The sequence below is a fragment of the Vidua chalybeata genome, chromosome 22 (genome assembly GCF_026979565.1).
Source record: "Vidua chalybeata isolate OUT-0048 chromosome 22, bVidCha1 merged haplotype, whole genome shotgun sequence".
Classification (NCBI taxonomy): domain Eukaryota; kingdom Metazoa; phylum Chordata; class Aves; order Passeriformes; family Viduidae; genus Vidua; species Vidua chalybeata.
Window position 1 is genome coordinate 6394204 of NC_071551.1, and position 22026 is coordinate 6416229.

General features: G+C 46.3%; 2 protein-coding genes across 5 annotated transcripts in view; one reads left to right on the forward strand and one right to left on the reverse strand.

Annotated features, from left to right (window-relative positions):
* DVL1 (dishevelled segment polarity protein 1) overlaps positions 1 to 13380 on the forward strand; it is a 74885-nt gene extending 61505 nt beyond the window's left edge. For 2 of the 4 annotated variants that reach the window (XM_053962623.1, XM_053962625.1), the window contains exons 12-15: positions 1080 to 1211; positions 3096 to 3263; positions 4404 to 4610; positions 7453 to 12537. In XM_053962623.1, the coding sequence (XP_053818598.1) occupies positions 1080 to 1211; positions 3096 to 3263; positions 4404 to 4610; positions 7453 to 7829 (884 nt within the window). In that variant the 3' untranslated portion in view covers positions 7830 to 12537. Of the gene's footprint in view, positions 1 to 1079; positions 1212 to 3095; positions 3264 to 4403; positions 4611 to 5684; positions 5732 to 7452; positions 12538 to 13302 lie in introns of those variants that run through there. The other 2 variants (XM_053962624.1, XM_053962626.1) reach the window with 2 other exon arrangements.
* A 341-nt stretch (positions 13381 to 13721) lies between these two features.
* Positions 13722 to 21410, reverse strand: TAS1R3 (taste 1 receptor member 3). Its single transcript, XM_053962633.1, has 6 exons — positions 20867 to 21410; positions 19646 to 19946; positions 16392 to 17171; positions 16034 to 16237; positions 15827 to 15947; positions 13722 to 15363 (listed from the first exon to the last, which is right to left on the reverse strand). The coding sequence occupies exons 1-6, from the start codon at positions 21271 to 21273 to the stop codon at positions 14438 to 14440; spliced, it is 2739 nt and encodes a 912-aa protein (XP_053818608.1). The 5' UTR covers positions 21274 to 21410; the 3' UTR covers positions 13722 to 14437.
* Positions 21411 to 22026: the final 616 nt, after the last annotated feature.

The following is a 22026-nucleotide window of genomic DNA, read 5'->3' on the forward strand; positions in this document are numbered from 1 at the left end:
TTTGAGGTTTGTAAGTATTGAAGCTGCATGCAGAGCTGGTCTGGGATGTTTTCATGCATATTGGCAGTGCATGTGTGGAAAGAAACATTTTCAGTTTTCATTGTTTCACGCTTGCTGTACCTTTTTTTATCCAAAATTTTGGGGTGGCTGGAAAAGGACAAAAGTGGTTCCCTTTGTGCTTTTGAAAGGTGGGTGATGTGGGGAACTGGGAGGGGAGGAGGGTTTTGGAATTCCTGCTGGAGAAGGGTCTGGGCTACAAACACAGATAAAAATGAATTTTCTAGGGCTGGAAGATGGGACAGGAAGGAGGACTTGACAAATTCAGCCTCAACTCTGTTCTGATTTTATTGTAAAAACCGATTAGGAAAGTGTGAAACCTCTGGGGATCCAGTTCTGCCCGTAATGGTGTGAACTGGGAATGGCTGTGGAGGCATTTGGGAGTTTTTAATTTTTAAAGTGTTCCACAAAAAAGATTGAGGGCAAAGCAATCCTGGGAGGAGTGGATTGATTGTGAGGGGACCCTGGGAAGGATTTTTATAAGAAAATCCCTGATTTCTTCTGAGGAGGGAAGATTTCTTTTATAATTTCAATTCTCCCCACGAATGTCCAGATCTTTAAATTAAAAACTGGACACGGGTGGTACTCCTGACAGTGAACCCCAAAAGAACAAACCCCAAAAACTTGTCCCACAGAGTTCTCCAGGGGGCTGCTCCTGGGAAATGGAACTGGAAAATGATGGATCACAAAAACCCTTGGGTTTCCAGTCTGGAAGCAGAGTGGATCCTGTAGCTGCTCTGGGAAGCCAAGACTTGGGGACTCAGCATTTCTGCCACTAAAAATCTGAAAAATTGCTACAAATGCTGTCATTCACTCCTTGGATGAGAATGCATTTGGGAATCTTTGTGGGTTTTGGGTGGTTTTGTTTTATTTTGTTTTTTTAGGGTTTGTTGTTGGTTTGTTTTTTTTTTTTTGGCATCTGTTGGTAAAACTGTATTTTTGTTTCATCCAAACTGGGAGCTGAGAAGTTCCTTCAGCCTGAGTTCATTTCAAATCAGCCTGTGGCCTCTCTTCCTTTTTAGAATTAGAAGAATCTCCCTTAACTGTGAAGAGTGACATGGCTACTATTGTCAAGGTCATGCAGCTGCCAGACTCAGGCCTTGAAATTCGGGACAGGATGTGGTTAAAAATCACCATCTCCAATGCAGTGATAGGTAAGCAGATCCCAGGAATGCTGAGGGAAAAAAAAAAAACAGTCACTTAATAGAAAAAGGCTCAAAAAATCTACCTTTTAATGAGCTTTATTTTCATGTCTGTGACCTCTTATATTCCATTTACGGACAGGAAATAATTCTTGTTGGAGCTTGGCTCTCCAAAATTGTTGCACATTTCTCATGCCCACACAGAGCTCCTTCTTAATTCTTTGGTTTTCTATCTCAGGTTTTCAGGTGGCTCTAGAGATCTGCCCAAGTTCAGCAGAGCAGCTGGAATTCAACCACAATAAATAATTCACAATAATAATTCAACCTTAATAAAACCCTTTAATTAGATTTAAAATCACCACAGCCAGTCTGAGCTGTGCTAATATTTAGCCAGTCCAGGCTGTAGTTGCTTTTTGCTGAGGAAGGGCTTGGAACAAAGTTATTTTGTCAACCTAACATCTGCCTCTTGAGGAAGGTGACTCCCAGGGAAGAGTCAAATCCAGAGAAAAATTTGAGCTGCTCCTGCAGCTCAAAGGGGTTGCATGGTGTGTGTAAATAAGGAAATTTAAAATCAGTATTAAAATTAAATCAATATTTAATTAATATTAATTAGTAAATCATACATTTTTCATGTGTGTGTTTAGTGTCGGTGTCCATGTAGGTGTTCAGCAGGCACAGTTTGGCTCAGATAATCTAATTTTAGGTGTTCAGCTGGGATAATCCCATTTTAGGTTCAGCTAACACAGTTTGCCTCAGATAATCCCATTGTAGGTGTTCACCTGACACAATTTGGCTCAGATAATCCCATTTTAGGTGTTCAGCTGACACAGTTTGCCTCAGATAATCCCATTCTAGGTTCAGCTGACACAGTTTGCCTCAGATAATCCCATTGTAGGTGTTCAGCTGACACAGTTTGCCTCAGATAATCCCATTCTAGGTTCAGCTGACACAGTTTGCCTCAGATAATCCCATTTTAGGTTCAGATGACACAATTTTGCTCAGATAATCCCATTTTAGGTTCAGCTAACACAGTTTGGCTCAGATAATCCCATTGTAGGTGTTCAACTGACACAATTTGGCTCAGATAATCCCATTTTAGGTGTTCAGATGACATAATTTTGCTCAGATAATCCCATTTTAGGTTCAGCTGACACAGTTTTGCTCAGATAATCCCATTTTAGGTTCAGCTGACACAATTTTGCTCAGATAATCCCATTTTAGGTGTTCAGCTGACACAATTTTGCTCAAATAACCCTATTTTAGGTGTTCAGCTGACACAATTCTGCTCAGATAATCCCATTTTAGGTTCAGCTGACACAGTTTGGCTCAGATAATCCCATTTTAGGTTCAGCTGACACAATTCTGCTCAGATAATCCCATTCTAGGTTCAGCTGGCACAGTTTGCCTCAGATGACCCCATTTTAGGTGTTCAGCTGACACAATTCTGCTCAGATAATCCCATTTTAGGTTCAGCTAACACAGTTTGGCTCAGATAATCCCATTTTAGGTGTTCAGCTGACACAATTTTGCTCAAATAACCCCATTTTAGGTGTTCATCTGACACAATTCTGCTCAGGTAATCCCATTGTAGGTGTCCAGCTGGCACAGTTTGCCTCAGATAATCCCATTTTAGGTTCAGCTGACACAATTCTGCTCAGGTAATCCCATTTTAGGTTCAGCTGACACAATTCTGCTCAGATAATCCCATTTTAGGTTCAGCTGACACAATTCTGCTCAGATAATCCCATTCTAGGTTCAGCTGACACAGTTTGGCTCAGATAATCCCATTTTAGGTGTTCAACTGACACAATTCTGCTCAGATAATCCCATTTTAGGTTCAGCTGGCACAGTTTGCCTCAGATGACCCCGTGTCTCCTCTTGCTGTCCCCATTTCAGGAGCAGATGTGGTGGACTGGCTTTACACACACGTGGAAGGCTTCAAGGACCGCCGGGAGGCCAGGAAATACGCCAGCAGCATGCTGAAACACGGCTACCTCAGGCACACTGTGAACAAAATCACCTTCTCAGAGCAGTGCTACTACGTCTTCGGGGACCTCTGTGGCAGTAAGTCCCCAGCTGGGAAGGACAGAGCTGTCCCTGTGTCACTTCTGTGCCTTGAGGGTGCTCTTTGTCCCCTTGTGTGTCCTCGTGATGAGGAGTTCCCTGAGGAGGGATTTCCATGAGGGTGGCAGAGCTCTGGAGCAGCTGCCCAGGGGAGGGTGGAGTCCCTCTGGAGATATTCCAAACCCAGCTGGACACATTCCTGTGTCACCTGCTCCAGGATTGGACAGGGGGATCTCCAGAGGGGTCCCCTGGCTCTCCTGGGGTTTCACAGAACAGGGGAACCCTTCATCACCCTGGAATTGTGGACAAGTGGCTGGTGCTCCCTGGTAGCAAGGAGAGCTCTTGGAGGAGGATGAACCCATCAAGCAGAGCACTGAGGAGAGCAGGATTTACTTCTGTGGTGCCACACTGATGGCTCAGGTTCAGCTTTTCTATTTTTCACATTCTGTGCTGATGTCTCAGGTTCAGCTTTTCTATTTTTCACATTCTGTGCTGATGTCTCAGGTTCAGCTTTTCTATTTTTCACAGTCTCTGCTGCTTTAGTGTGTGGCTCTGAGCTTCACATGAGGGGATGCTGAGCTCTGTGCACAGAGCAGGGAGACAAAACAATTCCTGCTCCAGCTGGGCACCAAGGACAAATGATCCAAAGCTCAGGCCCAGGAGCACAAACAGCGTGGGCTGGAGAGAGGAAAACAAGCAGGATGGGAGTGCCTGGGCTAAAGCTGGAATGGGACAATCAACTCCAAGGTGCAAATGGAGCAGAGCTGATCATTTTGTGACCAATCATCCATTTCTTGGGACCATTTGGGTTCACCTTGGGTGCAGCCCTGGCTGGGCTCTGGTGCTGCCCAAGGTGGATCCATTGAGATCCTTTAATAAATCCCTGCTTTATTCTTCAGCTCTGTCCAGCCTCTGTTCCAGGTCAGCATCAGCCCATTCCCTGCTGTCAGTCCCACTCAGTTTCCAGCCTGGAAAAGGGGGATGTCCTCACCCTGTCCTCCCCCTTTTCTCACCTCTCACTGCTGGGTGAGAAGGCCAATCCCAGGGCGTTGCTGACCTTCAAATACCTCCATAAATAAATTCACAGTGATCATTTTACCTGCTGCTGGGTAAGAAATGTTCCCCTTTTTTCTTCCCCAGATCTGGCTGCACTGAACCTCAACAACGGTTCCAGCGGCGCCTCGGACCAGGACACCCTGGCTCCACTCCCACACCCCGCTGCTCCCTGGCCCTTGGGCCAAGGATATCCCTACCAGTATCCTCTGCCCCCTCCTTGTTTCCCACCAGCCTACCAAGACCCAGGCTTTAGCTATGGCAGTGGCAGTGCAGGCAGCCAGCAAAGTGAAGGTAAGATGGGATAAATCAGTTTGAATTCCACGGCTCTCATTGTCCCCCACCATCTGCTTGAGTTCCTTGGTGCTGTCCGTGCTTGGTCTCGTGGTTTTGGTTGCTCCCTGCATGGATTGTGTGCAATGAACCGAAGGTGTCTGAGGCTCTGCAGGAGTGGGTTTGGCTTTCAGCTCTCTGTGGGAACTTGCCAGGCTTAACCCAGTCAGGAATTGCCAGCAGTGGGGTTGGTGCTGCTGGCAATGAGGCAGTTTCTGTGCTGATGGCACAGGGGTTAGAACCGAGGTGCTCTTGGCTTTCACGTCAGAGCTCAGCACAAAAGGAAAATCACAGTTTTTTGTAACTGGGAGGTGGCCAGCCAGGGATTTCCAGGGCTGCAACACTGCTCCCAGGGAGGAGAGTGTCTGCTGGCATGTGTGACAGGGGCAGGAAGAGAATTCTGCATGGATTAAAGACCTGCCCTCCTCCTTTTCTGCCCTAGCATAATGCTGTGATTCATTTTTAACCTTAGTAAACAAAATAATGCCATTTTTTGGTTGTACAGATACTATTTTTTAATTAATTTTTTAAAAGAATCACTCCCAGAGTGAGTTTTGCTTTTGGAAATGCTGCCAGTAAAGAAGGGGCGAGGATCCCTTGTGTTTTTCTTTGAACATCCAGTAAACTGGATGTCACTTATCCCTACTCAGCACAGCCAGTCAGATTTTACAAAATGGCACAAAAGGGTTTCATAACAGGAGCTTGCTCACGGGATTTTAACCCAGCTGCTTCTCACCTTATCCCAAAATAAGAAATATCCACGAGGAATCTCACAGAGGTTTTAGAACTGGAAACTGATTGCCCTGGACAGAGTGTGGGGGTGTTTTTTTGGCAGCTGCTTCTGTGAGCAGAAGGAATTCTCTCCCCGCTGCTGGAATAGGAAAGGAAAGGTGTTTTATCCATGCTGTGGAGAGCCTCCCAAAAAGTGCCAGGCTGTTCAGCTCTGAAAGGTTTCCACTCTTTCCCTCGTGGAGAACAATTTCTGTGCTGTTTCTTGCTTTGTAACTGTTATTCCCTTGTTTTGTCCTGAGCAAGCGTTAGACTGAAGGATTCCTAGAGGAATGGCTGACTCTAGGGGATTGGTAAGCTTCAAATGCCTCCATGATGAATTCACAGCATGACCATTTTTAGATTATTGTGACCCAAGTGTTTAGCTGTATTTTGGGTTTTTTTGGTTGGTGTTGTTTTTTTTTTTTTTTTTTACTTTTAAGTTTTATTTTTATTTTGAATTGTCTTGGCCGCTCGACCTCTGCTCGGTGGTGTGACATTGTCATATCAACCTGTGGGACTGTGCTGCAGCAGCTCAGAGGGGAGGGGATCAGGTGGGAAAACCCATCCCCAGGCTCTCCGGAAAAGAAATAGTCCAAATTTATTATGGTGTCACCCCTCTGGGTTGGATTTCTCTGCCCATTAACTGGTGGCCAGGTGGCTCAGGCAGGGGTTGGCAGTGCTGGAACACAAGGCTGCACTGCTCACTCCCAAAATACTGTTAAATTTGGGGATTTGTGCCCTCTCTCATTCACCTGCACCATTAAATCATAAAAACCAGCAAATACCACTTCAGAGACCCAGGCTTGGAATATTCACTTCAAATCCAGTGGTTCTGTGGTCTGTTTTCCATCTCTCTGGCACTCTGCAGAAAATGCAGCCTTTCCCTCCAAAATCCAGTCTGGTTTCCCATCTCTCCAGTCAGCTGGAGCAGCAGGAAGTGATGGCATCTCAAGAAGGAGCAGCCCCAAATAATTCTGGTTTTCCCATTTCTGTGGCTCATTTAGACTCAAAAGCTGGTCCCCTGTTCTGCTGGCTGGGGATCCTTTTTGGGAAGTCCATCCTGCACTAAGGTGCATGAATTTAATGGGATATTCCTTAGGCTGATCAGTTGGATTTAAAAAAAAAAAAAATAATTAGCTTGGAACTGTCTCTTAATCTGTCATGGGAACAGAGCAGGACCTTCAGCTTCCTTAAAAAATCAGTTTTTGAAGTTTAGTGGAGCTTGTTTTTAGTAACGACTCAGCTGACACTCAGTGGCAATCCTTTGGTTTTCCAAGGGGATTTAGTGGCCTCTCTTGGGAACAATATCCTGGTGCTGCTGATTTGTAGTAGAGCAGTTCAGGAGCTGTTTCCTTAGGGAATTCTCTGACAGCACAAGGCTTTAGGGAGGAATTTTAAAAGGACCTCCTCACTGCAGCCAACAAAACCTGAGGGATTTGAGGGTGACAGAGAAGGCAAAGGGGTTTCTTTTGGAAAAAGTAATTTTAAAAGTAATTTTAAAAGGACCTCCCCACTGAAGCCAAAACCTGAGGGATTTAAGGGTGACAGAGAAGGCAAAGGAATTTCTTTTGGAAAAAGTAATTTTAAAAGTAATTTTAAAAGGACCTCCCCACTGAAGCCAAAACCTGAGGGATTTAAGGGTGACAGAGAAGGCAAAGGAATTTCTTTTGGAAAAAGTAATTTTAAAAGGACCTCCCCACTGAAGCCAAAACCTGAGGGATTCACGGGTGACAGAGAAGGCAAAGGAATTTCTTTTGGACAAGGTACAAAATAAAGCAGAGACAATTAGAATTAAACCTCATTTGCTTGAGTCAAACCCCAAATTCCTGCTTTTTCCTCCTGTTCCTGCTCCTCCTCCTCTCCTGTCTGGGATTTGAGCCAGGAGCTGGAGTTCAGCTGCCGCTTTCACCGCGCAAGCTCGGGGCGGCATCCGTGTGTCCCCATGCATGGCACAGCCCTCACCACCAGCACGCGGGGACCCTCCCCAGAGCCCAGCTCACCTTTTTCCTCTCCTCTTTTTTTGGCCTGGCAGGGAGCAAAAGCAGCGGCTCCAACCGGAGCACCAGCGAGACCAGCAGGAGAGGAGCGGGCAGGGAGAAGGAGCGCAAGTCCGGGGGCAGCGGCAGCGAGTCGGAGCCCGGAGCGCGCCGCGAGCGGCCGCTCAGCCAGCTCAGCCAGCGCTCGGCCAGCGACAGGAGCCACCAGAGCCACCACTCCTACGGGCCCCCGGGGGTGCCCCCCTTGTACAGCCTGCCCAAACTGGGCTCCAAGGTGCTGGGCAGCAGCGGCCCGCCCGGAGGGCCGCCGGTGCGCGAGCTGAGCGCCGTGCCGCCCGAGCTCACCGGGAGCCGCCAGTCCTTCCAGAAGGCCATGGGCAACCCTTGCGAGTTCTTCGTGGACATCATGTGAGAGAGGAAGTGCCTTCAAAAGACTCTGCACAGGGTGGGTTTTTTGGTTTTTTTTCTTTGGTTTTGGCGGGTGGGTTGTGGGGCGCTCAGCTGGAAGAGGCTTGGCTGTCTTGCATGTCACACCTTTCCGTTCGCGAGTGTGTCGCAGAAAACAAACAAACAAAAAAAATCGACAAAACTGAACAAAAAGAAGAAAAAAAAAAAAAAATACAAACCCCGCCCCCTTCGCCTACAAAAATGAACAACAAAATCTCCTGGGATTGTTAAATATCAGCAAAGCGACGGCATCTTTTCGTTACGTTTATTTTTTCTCCCCATCTCGTTCTGGATTGTGAATGGCTGGTGTATATTCACATCTTAATGAGCTTTGGTCATCGTGGCACCTACTTCAGTGGAATTAGTGTCTCTTTCTGGGCTGATTGGAGGACTGGTATTTCACATGACTTCTAAATTCCTGACAATGCATAGGAGCACTTTGATTTTTTTTTTTTTTTCCCCTGCTTTTTCTCTTGCAAGGACAAAAGGACTGCTGGCTGGTATCTGGGATACTGCCTTGGAATGCTGTGTTTTGGATGCATCCATAGCTCTAAGCAGACATGGCACCCACAAGTGCTTGGAAAGGAGCAGGATCCACCCAATTCCTAGAGGAGAACAAAGTTGTGGCTACTTTCTGCTGACTAGGCAGTATAAATCAATCTTTCTTGGGTTCTTCAAGGGTTGTTTTTTATTTGAGATATTCTATCAAGGGAGTGCTGGAGTCTTGCTACTGTATGTGTTCATTGTGCAGAACTTGTAAAGTTATTTCCTTCAGTTATTTCCTTATTTCCCAAGAGTGATTTTCCAGCTGCACTCGGTTCCTGGGCATTTCAGTCACATCCCTGCTGCCAGGTGTGGCTGTTCCCTCTGATGTGCACTTGCTTGCAGGTTGGAAGAGTTATTCCCACAGAAATAGGAAAATGGCTGCAGTTCTGTCAGCTTTGCCCTTCTGAAGGGGCTGTTTATCCCATTCCAGCAGAGAAATCCTGGCTCCCACTGGGACGTGGCTCTTCTTTGTGAGCACAATCTTTCTCTTTTTTTTTTTGTTGAACCAGAGACCTGGAGACATCTGACCCCCCAGGGAACATTTCTGAGCACAGTGGGCAGAGAGGTGTGAGGGTATCTGAGTGCAGATCAGAAATGATACAAAAAGAAATCCTTACCCTGGCACTGAGACCCTGGAGCTCCCCAGAATAAATCCTTACCCTGACGCTGTGTTAGACCCACTCTGGAGCTCTCCAAAAATAAATCCTTACCCCTGACACTGAGTTAGACCCATTGTGGAGCTCCCCAAAAATAAATCCTTACCCCTGACACTGAGACCCTGGAGCTCCCCAAAAATAAATCCTTACCCCTGACACTGAGACCCACTCTGGAGCTCCCCAAAAATATATCCTTACCCCTGACACTGTGTTAGACCCATCCTGGAGCTCCTCAAAAAGAAATCCTTACCCTGACACTGAGACCCACCCTGGAGCTCCCCAGAATAAATCCTTACACTGACGCTGTGTTAGACCCACTCTGGAGCTCCCCAAAAATAAATCCTTACCCCTGACACTGAGTTAGACCCATTGTGGAGCTCCCCAAAAATAAATCCTTACCCCTGATACTGAGACCCTGGAGCTCCCCAAAAATAAATCCTTACCCCTGACACTGAGACCCTGGAGCTCCCCAAAAATAAATCCTTACCCCTGACACTGTGTTAGACCCATCCTGGAGCTCCTCAAAAAGAAATCCTTACCCTGACACTGAGACCCTGGAGCTCCCCAGAATAAATCCTTACACTGACGCTGTGTTAGACCCACTCTGGAGCTCCCCAAAAATAAATCCTTACCCCTGACACTGTGTTAGACCCATCCTGGAGCTCCTCAAACAGAAATCCTTACCCTGACACTGAGATCCACCCTGGAGCTCCCCAAAAATAAATTCGTACCCTGACACTGAGATCCACCCTGGAATTCCTCAAAAAGAAATCCTTACCCTGATATTGAGACCCATCCTGGAGCTCCCCAAAAATAAATCCTTATCCTGACACTGAGACCCACTCTGGAGCTCCCCAAAAAGAAATCCTTTTCAAATTCTCAAAAAGAAAGCCCTGACTCCTCCTCCTGCTGAGGACCTCTGACTGAAGCACCTGCTGTTGAATATCCCCAGGATTTAATTTCTGGCTATTTCCTGCTCTGAGGCTGTAGAAAGTGAATTCAGGCAGCTTTGGGGATGTTCAAGAAGCTTTTTTAAGGCGTGGTGAGCACAGCCATGCTCCCATGTGGCTCATTTATTGAGCCAGGAGCTGCAGCCACCCTGGCATTCGACCATGGGGCCATTCCTCAGTTAAATCCTCTTTTGTGAGATCCCTACGGCTGCCAGGATTTAGAAGAGGTGCTTTAAAATCAGTTTTTTACTGTAAATAAGCATTTTCTTCACTGGTAAGAAGCTTCTTTCTGGTCTGTTCTGTGTTTTTTGGGTAAATATCCAAGGTGGATGTGAAGAGAGAACATCTTTGTCTCTGTACACACACAGTTCATTCGTCACCCTGAAAACTGACTCTTCAAAATGTCCATTTCATTCTGATTTTTCACTCCTTTTTCCCACCTCCCTTTCTCAGAGACTCCAGATGTTTGTGGGAATGGGAGACTCAATTTCTCCTTCCACAGGGAGCCAGGAATTTGGGAAACACTCACTCAGCCCATTTCTGGGCTTCTAAATTAATTTTCTTTCCTAAAACCTCCCCCCAAAAAAGCTGCCCAAAGCTTCTGAAAGCAGAGCTTTCATCACTGCCCATGGCTGGCTCCTCCAAAAGAGGCCCTGCCTAAAGCTTGACTGTACAACAGGACTGTGCTTTTCTTTCCCTCCTCCTCCCAGGTGCAAACCTGACTTGGTAAATTATTCTGAAAGATTGACACTTAAATCAGGGTAAAATAGTGGTGGAATTCTGCTCTTGTCTCCAGCAGACACTGCTGAGCAGTCTGTGACTTTACTGACAATCACTAGTGGTTCTACTTTTAAATTAATTGAGATTTTTTTTCTGGCCTCTTATAAATTATGATTTCTCTGGCCCTGTTTGTTTTAAGGCAGAACTCAGAGAGCTGGAGGAAAAAAAAAAAAAAAGATCTCCTTTTAATATTTCCAAAAAGGAGATTAAAGCTGGGAGCTGAGCTTTTCACTTGGAAATGTTTAATTTCCAAGAGTTGCAGTTTACACACCTGCTGGGGGTTTGGTTTTGTCTCGTGGTTTTGCTGTTGGCAGAAACTGTTCTGTGTCTTGCTGGTCTTTGCTGCTATGTTGAAAAATGACTTTTTTTTTTTTTAAATGTGCGTGCTCGTGGGTCGCCCTGGGACGAGGCTGTGAGTCCCCAGCAGATGTGGGAGTTGTCCTGAGGAAATGAGGCTGGAGGAGCTTCCCCCAGTGCAGGGAGAGGTGCTCTGGGTGTTGTTGCAGAGGTGGATCCTGCAGAGAGAGTAGGAGGGAGCAGTGCCCCTCTTGAACAGTGCAATATTGAGCAGTGACACAAAAATCTGCATTTCCCACCCCCCCGTGCAGAGGCTGGGCTGAAGATCTTTGCCAGATCTGTTTCCTCAAGGGAAGAAAAATGAGATTTCCCCCATCCCATCCTTGGCTTCCATCCTTTGTGTCCTTCCAGCTCTGCCCTGCAGGAACCTGTGCCAGGGGAGCTGCCCTCAGTGGGAATTGTGCCAGGGGGAAGAAAACTGGGAGGCTGGAGTGCTGCAGACCCAGCATTTCTTACCCACCAGGGCCTGAAATTTAATTTGGATGGAATGGCTCCAGGGAGAGGTTTGCTGTGCAGGGCATGGGAACACCCTCAGAACAGGAGCCTGAAGGAACTGGACTAAAATAATTCTTGCATTGCTTTTTAAAATCAGGTAATTTTTATTCTGCAGCTGAGCTCAGTGCTCGCCCCTCCCTGCAGCAGGGATGTCTGGGGGATCCTGGAAAAGGGGCAGGAAACACTTTGGGGTGACTTCTCCCACCCCAAGAGGCAGGATCTGCTGGGGGAGTGTCTCCAGCCAGTATCTGAACCCTTAAGAGGAAATTTTTTTGGCAAATAGTCTTAAAAGCATGCTGGTGTCTTTTACCTCCTGTTAATGAATCTGCTTTTCCAAGGAATCAGTGCCCTGGACACTTTATCCAAAGGTTTTATTGGATGGCAAGCAATGATGCACACACGTTGACTTTTGCTATGATTTTTGTCCTCTCTGATTTTTGTTCTCTCCCCTCCTGAGACTTGACAGCTCATGGGTTGATGTAATTGTTTTGGTTTTTTTTTTTTTTTTTTTTTTTTGTTTTTTGTTTTTTTTTGTTTTGTTTTGTTTTGTTTTGCATTTAACTGGATTGTAATAAGATTGACTTAAAATTATTAATTCTAATCAGTGATTAGAAATACATGTAAAGAATTTTATGTACAGTAGAGGAACAAAGTTACATGATTTTAAAGAATGAAAACCCAGACTATCACCTGTCCTAGAACTGGTTCTACTCCAAGAGTGACCTCTTATTAGCATGGACTGCACTGTTCCTGTTAAATGTCTATTGCATAATTGAATTCTTTTTTGTAGATATTGTATTAAAACCCAAGTGTCTGTATAGTTAATATATAGCTGCTTATGTGTAAATGCTATTTTAAACACTAAAAAGCTTTTAATTTTATGTGATAACCACGGTGTATGTGTTCAGTTCTTTGCAGTATTTCACTGTGATTTATTTCATCAATATTGCCCATTTTTGGACTTTTCCAGCAGAAACCAGGATCACTGGGACACCCTGGGTAGACTCTGGTGAGCCTTGGGTTTGTCAGGACACCCTGTAGGGTCTCAGCTGGACTCGAGATTTAAAAGTTTTTTTCCAACCTAAATTATTTTAAATTTCCAGCTGAAATGAAAAGAGCAAGCACAGCTTGGTGAGGCAGATTCCTTCATCCCAGCTGGTGCAGATCACACAGCAAGGGGAGAGTGAAACATTTAAATACCATAAATCCCATAAATCCCAGCGTTTTCCAGTGAGGAGGATATTAAATGGTCAGGTTTAAGTGAATATGAAATGCTCAGAATTTAGGTGAATATTAAATTGTCAGAATTCAAGTGAATATTAAATTGTCAGAATTTAAGTGAATATTAAATGGTCAGAATTTAGGTGAATATGAAATGCTCAGAATTTAAGTGAATATGAAATGATCAGAATTTAAGTGAATATTAAATGCTCAGCATTTAAGTGAATATTAAATTGTCAGAATTTAAGTGAATATTAAATGGTCAGAATTAGGTGAATATTAAATTGTCAGAATTTAAGTGAATATTAAACAATCAGAATTTAAGTGGATATTAAATGCTCAGCATTTAGGTGAATATTAAATTATCAGCATTTAAGTGAATATTAAATTATCAGAATTTAAGTGAATATTAAATGATCAGAATTTTGGACAGCCTTTTCCTGCAGGGCCTGGTGGAGTTAAATCAGATTTTTTTCCTTTCCCTATTTCTGGAATGATGATCAAAAGTTATTTAATGCTACGGAACCACAGCCCTGGAGGAGGAATACTGAGAATTTCAGGTGGTTGTGAAGAATTCCTGCAGGCTCCAGGAACAAGAACTCCAGGCTCCAGGTCAGAGTTCTGGTTTTTTTAATCACACTGAGGAATAATTTTGGATGGAGGTGATCACAAAAAATGGGGACAAGTAACTTTGCAGTGCACCAAAAGGTTCTTTATTATTATTTTTTTTCTTTAAGAGTGAAAATACTCACTGGTTTTAGATTAATTTGCAAATTCTTTAATCTTAAGTTCCAGTAACACACAGTAGAGAGATGGAAAAAAATTTTAATCTAGGGAATAAAAGAGCAGAAATGGAAAAACTTTTAAGGAATAAAAGAGCAGAATAATTCCTTTTCAGCATGAGTAGGGAAAAGAAAAATCGTGGTGATGTGACTGGATATTGACTTGGCACTGCCTGGCACCAGTGTGAAGTTTTTGGTGATTTTTGCCTGTTTTTTGGGGGAGGGAGGAACCTCCTGCTGTGCCTTTGCAGAGTGATTTGCACAGAGCTCATTTCCATCAGTCTGTCCCTGATTTCCATGGGTTTCCACACAAATCGAGTGAGCTGGGATTTGAATGGGTAATTCCCCCTTTGTATCTCACACACAGCTGCTGCTACCTGCCAGAATGTTCTTTTTACTTCTCCTTTATTGGGTAGATTTGACAATTCTTACAAGGCTTGGGAAAGCATTCCTGGCTCTATCTCAGGAGCTGTTATTTAATAAGGGAAATTACCTGAAGTGTTTACAGGGAAATGGTGTTGGTGACTCACATGGCCACACTTGAGAGATGGGTGTAAAATATCATTTCTGGAGGTTCTTTCATTAACTGAACCTGATTTTGGCTCATTTTTGGGGCTGGAATGTGTTTCCAGAGAGGATGGAGGCTGCTCCTCTGGACTTGCCGAGCCCTGTGCTTTCACAGCTCTAGTTCAGGTGTGATTGTGCCTGTGGCCACAGAGTGCTCATAAAAAGGATTTTCTCCTTGAAATCCAGCTTGTGCGAGGAGCAGGTGACACAGGGTGTGGTTTATTGTCTGTCCTGCTCTGGCTGCTCCTCAGAGGGGTTCTGGCAATAATCCCCCGTGTTCAGATCAGGCCTGAACACCAAGATGTAGCACTTGGGCACGAAGTAACTGGCCAAGATCCCCAGGGCGGTGGCCAGGACGGTGCAAATCTGCGTGACGGCCCTGAGGACCGTCCTGAGCGTGGCGAAAATCACCACGAAGAAGATCCAGACGACGAAATAGATGAGGGTGGCAAAGGTGATGCCCCTGGCCACGTTGTACCTCCTGGCTGGGGTTTGCACCATGAAGGTGCACAGGAAGCAGGAGAAGGCCAGGCAGCTGTTGTAGCCGTGCAGGAGGACAAAGGCAGCCCAGGACTGCGTGCCACACAGCAGCAGCACCTCCCTGGGCAGGGACTCGTAGTCGGCCACCAGGTAGTCAGGGCCCAGGCGGAGGTGGCACAAGCAGAGCAACGCCTGGGTGAGCATGGAGGCGGCCACCAGCAGCCAGGCCCTGCCGTGGGTCACCCAGCGCAGCAGCCTGGGGGCGCAGCGAGGGAATTCCGTCAGCAGGGCGACCTCCAGGGCCTTGGGCACGAAGGTGGAGAAGCAGCCGTTGAGGCACAGGGCGTAGGAGAGCTGCTGCAGCGAGCAGAGCGCCGCGCTGGGCCTGCCCACGTACAGGCAGCAGCTGAGGCTCTGCAGCAGCAGCCAGAGCAGGGCGAAGAGGCTCCTGGCACCCCCCGCCAGCTGCACCAGCGGGCTCCGCAGGTGCTTCAGGAACAGCAGCGCCGCCGCGCCGCTCAGGGCCGCCGTCAGGGCCACCAGGGCCACCAGGGCCACGGCCAGGGGCTCGTCCCAGAAGAGGAACCTCTCGCTGCGGTCGTGGCACCGCGTGCTGCGGGCGGGCGCCCACTGGTGCCGCGGGCACGGGGAGCAGCTGGTGCTGTCTGCAAAGAGAGCCTGCTGAGCACCCTGCAGGCCTTGGCGCCGGCTCACAACAGGGATTTTTGGTGGTGGTTGGGCTGGGGTTTTGCCTCCCTCCAAGGTGTGTTGGGAGCTCCAGAGCTTGTGGTAGTTCACCCTCCGCTTTTCCACCCTCATCCCCGAAGGATCCTTGCATTTCTTGCCTCTTGTTTCCCTTCTCCAGCAATCCCAGGATTTTATCCTCTGCCTCTCTTCTACCCATGCCCCCAGAATTCCATCATATCCTTTTCTCCTAGCTCTGCAGATAAAACGTAAATGTTGTCCTCATTCCTTCCCTCTGGGCCCAGCAGGGGCAGGTCCCCAGTGAAGCGCAGAACAGAGAGGGGACACCTGGCAGTGCTTACGGAGGAGAGCTCCCAGCTCATCACCACCTCAGCCAGGAGACAGACTAATCCTGTTAAAGCCTTTAAATTGCCCAGACCTCACCTGTGCTGCTCCAGAAGGTGTTTTCTGAGCAGTCTGTGCAGTCATAGCAGCAGAGGTTGAATCCTTTTATTCTTCTGAATTGTCCTGGCTGGCAGCGCCTGAAGCACTCGGATGTGGGCTCCTGGCAAAGGCAGGAACGAACATCAGCCAGGAAACCTCCAGGAGAACAAATCTCCAGCAAATCAGAGGGAACTGTGCCATTCTTACCTTCTTATCTGCGGTATGGAACTCGATCTGGGACTTATGGACGTACAGGGACTGGTCATAGTCCCCCACGGGCAGGTAGGTCACGCTGCCATCCCTCCAGGCCCAGAAGATCAGTTTGTACCCAGTGTTTGTGCCGTGGGATTGGTCAAACCTGAAGCTCTGGCCGTTCACCTCGAACGGGAGGGTGTTCATGAAGTGCAGCAGCTGGGGAGGAAGTGAAAATAAAACCAGTTTTGGTACAGTCGCTCTTGTTTGGAGGGTGGCAATTCTGCAAGCTGACATCAGCTGTCCCTTAGGTGGGCTAAGATGGGCACAATCTGGCTGCCATGTGACAAAAACCAAAAAGATCTGCCCTCACCTGCCAGGGCCTGATGGGTGTTTTGGGACAGCCTTTGGTGGTGCAGCCCAGAGCTCTGTGCAGGGCGTGGGCCACGCTGTACACGGCCGTGTGCACCGGCTGCACCGTGGTCACCGCCAGCATGGGCCAGACGTCCCCGAGGGTGACGTTGCCACACTGCTGGCAGTGCGTGCCCAGCACCTCGGCGTTCGCGAGGCGGCTCAGCTCCCTGGACTGCCGGCAGAACTCGTCCTGCGTGACGGAGCTGAAGAGCTCAGCCACGTACTCCTGGAAGCCGGGGACCGTCCCCGTTCTCATGACAAAGCCCAGCACCGTCCCGATGCTCTGGAGGTTGGGGGTGGAGGTGGCGATGTCCGACAGCATCCAGGCCTCGGTGCCAATCCAGACCTTCTTGCCCAGCCCCATCCTGATGCTGTGCTCCAGCAGGGCCTGGGCTGGCACGTTGTGTGCAAGCAGCACGATGACGTTGACTTTGGTGCTGTTAATTAACTTAATTGTGTTTTCCAGCTGCTTTTCGGCATTGGGCTCGGTCAGGTCTGTGGGGATGAGCCCCTCGAAGGCGATGCAGATGTTGTTGGTGCCAGCCATGCTGAGGAAGAGGGCCTGGGCCCCCTGGCCATACGCATCGTCGTTGCCCACTGTGGCGACCCAGTTCCAGCCAAACTGGTTGAGGAGCAGCACTATGGCCTCCACCAGGTTCTTGTCGCTGGGCACGGTGCGGTAGAAGGACGGGTACAGCTCCGTGTTGCTCAGGGTCTCACTGCTGGCTCCGTAGCTCACCTGGGGGAGAAAGGATCCTCACTTCCAAACAAGTCCAAAGGTTTATTAAAACCTTACCAGAAATAGAAGACTGAGTAGAGAAAATGTTACGGCGCTGGGAGCAGAGGACTTTAGTGGCAGGCACATCCTTGTCTCTCTCAGAATTTTTTCATAGAGGAGCACAGAGAGAAGAAAGAGAAAACAATTTCTATTCCTGCTCCTTGTTTTTCCCATGTGGAATGTGTTTGGAGAATTGTTTACCTGGGGTGATTGCTTGGTTGGATTCTGGTGAGGATTGTTTGGGGCTGGTGGCCAATCCAATCCAATCCAATCCAACCCAATCCAATCCAATCCAATCCAACCCAATCCAATCCAATCCAACCCAACCCAATCCAACCCAATCCAATCCAACCCAATCCAATCCGACCCAATCCAACCCAATCCAATCCAATCCAATCCAATCCAATCCAACCCAATCCAATCCAATCCAACCCACCTGTGGCTGCACTCTCAGAGAGGGGCACGAGTTGTGAGGGAGTTAGAGATGGGAGTTAGAAAAGCAGGTTTGTAGCTTTAGTATCTCCTTTAAATAGTATATTAATGGGTTACGGCATAATTATAATAAAGAAATCATTCAGCCTCTGAGCTGGAGTCACACATCAGCATCTCTCCCCCCCGGGTTCACCTGCATTTACAATCGACTTTTCCCACCCTGTGCTCGTCCACACCACGGAGGTTTTGCCTTTTAACCCTTTAGCCCTCCCAAAGTTCTGCCCATCCTTCACTGTCTGTTCTGAGTTTAAATCCTTAAATCTTGATTGGAGGTCAGCTGTTGCCATGCTGATGCCCTGTGAAGGCTGAGCTAGGACAGAGGCTGGGCAGAGCTAAAGAATAAAGCAGGGATTTATTAAAGGATCTCCTCATGGATCCACCTTGGGCAGCACCAGAGCCCAGCCAGGGCTGCACCCAATGAACCCAAATGGTCCCAAGAAATGGATGATTGGTCACAAAATGATCAGCTCTGCTCCATTTGCACCTTGCAGTTGATTGTCCCATTCCAGCTTTAAAGCCTGGAGTGTGTCCAGGAGGGGAGTTAATGACCCACCCCAGAACATTCCGGAAATCTGTGGCAGAGGAAAGGCTGGAATCTCTGCTTTAACACCAAGCCCTTCCCCACCAAAAGGGAGAAAATTCTTACAGGGCTTGGGAAAGGATTCCTGCATGCATCTCTGGAGCTGTTTCATATGAAATTTACTTAAGAAATTTCTATAAGATATTTATATTAATACTTACAGAACTTCTATAAGAAATTTCTATTAATACTTAAGAAACTTCTATAAGAAATTCAATAAAAAAGGGAAATATTACCAGAAGTGTTTACAGGGACATAAAACATAAATTCTGGAGGTTGTTTCATTACCTAAAAGAGAGAATTCTGCTTCTGGGAGGGTTTTACCTGCGGGATGAGGAAGGAGCTGAAGAGCTTGGCCGTGGCCAGGCACAGGTCAGAGTTGTGGGGGAGAAAAGGGAGAAAATTCTTACAGAGCTTGGGAAAGGATTCCTGGATGCATCTCTGGAGCTGTTTCATATGAAATTTACTTAAGAAATTTCTATAAGAAATTTCTATTAACAGTTAAGAAATTTCTATTAATACTTAAGAAACTTCTTCTATAAGAAATTCAATAAGAAAGGGAAATTATCAGGAGTGCTTACAGGGAAGTGGTTTGGCTTAGACATTCACACAAAGCATGAATTCTGGAGGTTGTTTCATTACCTCAAAGGGAGAATTCTGCTTCTGGGAGGGTTTTACCTGCGGGATCAGGAAGGAGCTGAAGAGCTTGGCCGTGGCCAGGCAAAGGTCAGAGTTGTGGGGGAGAAAGGGGAGAAAATTCTTACAGAGCTTGGGAAAGGATTCCTGGATGCATCTCTGGAGCTGTTTCATATGAAATTTACTTAAGAAATTTCTATAAGAAATTTCTATTAACAGTTAAGAAATTTCTATTAATACTTAAGAAACTTCTTCTATAAGAAATTCAATAAGAAAGGGAAATTATCAGGAGTGCTTACAGGGAAGTGGTTTGGCTTAGACATTCACACAAAGCATGAATTCTGGAGGTTGTTTCATTACCTCAAAGGGAGAATTCTGCTTCTGGGAGGGTTTTACCTGCGGGATCAGGAAGGAGCTGAAGAGCTTGGCCGTGGCCAGGCAAAGGTCAGAGTTGTGGGGGAGAAAGGGGAGAAAATTCTTACAGAGCTTGGGAAAGGATTCCTGGATGCATCTCTGGAGCTGTTTCATATGAAATTTACTTAAGAAATTTCTATTAATACTTAAGAAACTTCTATAAGAAATTGAATAAGAAAAGAAAATTACCAAGACTATTTACAGGGAAGTGGTCAGGGAAATTACCAGAAGTGTTTACAGGGACACAAAACATCAATTCTGGAGGTTGTTTCATTACCTAAAAGGGAGAATTCTGCTTCTGGGAGGGTTTTACCTGCGGGATGAGGAAGGAGCTGAAGAGCTTGGCCGTGGCCAGGCCCAGGTCCGAGCTGTGGGGCCCGATGACGGCGGTGACGCGGGGCTGGTACTGGCTGTAGTCGCAGAGCACCCCGATGCCCGCGGTGCCCTTCTGGCTCAGGAAGAGCAGGCTGGGCTGCAGGGCCACCAGGGGCTCGGAGCACGTGTCGTACATGTCATAGCCCAGCGAGACTCCTGGCAGGAGAGAGCTGGAATTGTTGATCTGCTCGATGGCAAACCTCATCCCCAGCGCCCAGATCAGCCCGTCCACGAATAACCTGGGGGGAGAGCGGACAGCGGGGACACGGCCTGGAGGTGCAGCTGGGACTCGGCTTCTTCGTGGAGGAAAAATCATTTATCCTTTGTAAGAATTAATTCATTTTTATAAGTAAAAAAGTATTTGATTCAATTTAACTGATTCATTTACAATTTAAGTATTTGCTTCAATGTAACTAATTAATTTACAATTTAAGTGTTTGATTCATTTACTATTAAAGCCTTTGCTTCAATTTAACTGATGCATTTACAATATAAGCATTTGATCCAATGTAACTGATTCATTTACGATTTAAGCATTTGCTTCAATGTAACTGACTCCTTTATGATTTAAGCATTTGTTTCAATTTAACTATTTATTTACAATTTAAGCGTTTGCTTCAATGCAACTAATTAATTTACAATTTAAGTGTTTGATTCATTTACAATTAAAGCCTTTGCTTCAATTTAACTGATTCATTTACAATTTAAGTGTTTGCTTCAATTTAACTGATTCATTTACAATTTAAGCATTTGATTAAATGTAACTGATTCATTTACAATTTAAGCATTTGCTTCAATGTAACTGACTCATTTACAATTTAAGTGTTTGATTAATTTACAATTTAAGTATTTGCTTCAATTTAACTGATTCACCTACAATTTAAGTGTTTGATTCAATGTAACTGATTCATTTACAATTTAAGCATTTGATTCAATTTAACTGATCCATGTACAATTTAAGTGTTTGCTTCAAGCCCTAAGGAAGCCAATGCTGCTAAAATCTTTTATCAAGGTGAAACTAAACTTTGTCAGCATTGAAAAAACACAAAACCATTTCCATTGTGGGACCAGCTGATGTCCCCAGTGCTCCACCCCTCTGCCCCATCCCAGTTCCACTGATTTTCCCTTTTTTTCCCCCAAATCCCAGCCCTGCTCTTACCTCTCACAGAGCAGCAGGGTGGGCTCTGAGCGCGCTGTCAGGTTCACCGTGTCCTTGCCAAAGGGGAACAAACCCCCCAGGATGAAATCCCCCGGCCTCCTGAACTGGGCTGACAGGCACGAGGGGCTCAGGGAGCCAGCCCAGCCAAAGCTCAGGCACAGCCACAGCCCAGGCAGCTGCATTCTGGGGGGAGAATCTGGGGAAAAAATCTGGGAAAAGGAATCCAGGGAGGTCTCTTTAAATAGAGCTGGGAGGGGTTGAATAACGGGGGGTATTTGTTTGGCAAAATGTATTAAATTCACTTTAGAGGGCAATAACCAAATATTCTCTGAGTAAAAACCACTGCCCTCATCCTGATTGCCTGTACTCACTGAGTAACCTTTACTCAGGGTGGTTTCCAAATCCATTGGCACAGCTGTGGAAATAACCAAATCAGGGAGCCAGCCCAGCCAAAGCTCAGGCACAGCCCAGGCAGCTGCATTTGGGGGGAAAATCTGGGGGAAAAAAAATCTGGGAAAAGGAATCCAGGGAGGTCTCTTTAAATAGAGCTGGGAGGGGTTGAATAATGGGGGGTATTTGTTTGGCAAAATGTATTAAATTCACTTTAGAGGGCAATAACCAAATACTCTGAGTAAAAACCACTGCCCTCATCCTGATTGCCTTTACTCACTGAGTAACCTTTACTCACTGAGTAACCTTTACTCAGGGTGGTTTCCAAATCCATTGGCACAGCTGTGGAAATTCGGGTTCCCCTGGGAGAGGGGACAAAACCTGCTCTGATTCTGGTAAATTATTTACACATCAGTCATTTTTATTTCTTTATATTTTAAATTTGAGGTCACCTCATCATGGAAATAACCAAATCTTCCTGAGGGCAGGGCAGGAATTTGCCTGGAGAGGCCATTCCTGGCTCACAAGTCACTCAGCTGTACTGAGATTTTTTTAGGAAGTTGTTGCTGGTTGATCTAATTCCCCCCCCCTCACACTGAGCTGGGATATTATTTTCAGTTAAAAAACTTAAATCCGAGTTGACAGCATGGTAATTTAGGTTTTATTACCGTATTTTTTCTGTCCAGGGTTGGATTTTAGGAGAACTCTGAATGAGAAGTTCAATTTCCTGCATTTTCCACTGTATCAGAAAACTGCTTTTGCTGCCAAAG

Excerpts from the sequence above, each read along its gene's own strand:
- TAS1R3 (XM_053962633.1), bottom strand. The coding sequence starts at position 21,273 with ATGGATTTGGAAACCACCCTGAGTAAAGGTTACTCAGTGAGTACAGGC. Across the intron at positions 17,172-19,645 it reads GCTCCTTCCTCATCCCGCAG|GTGAGCTACGGAGCCAGCAG; the intron begins GTAAAACCCTCC and ends TTTCTCCCCCAG. Across the intron at positions 15,948-16,033 it reads TCCATACCGCAGATAAGAAG|GAGCCCACATCCGAGTGCTT; the intron begins GTAAGAATGGCA and ends TGCCTTTGCCAG.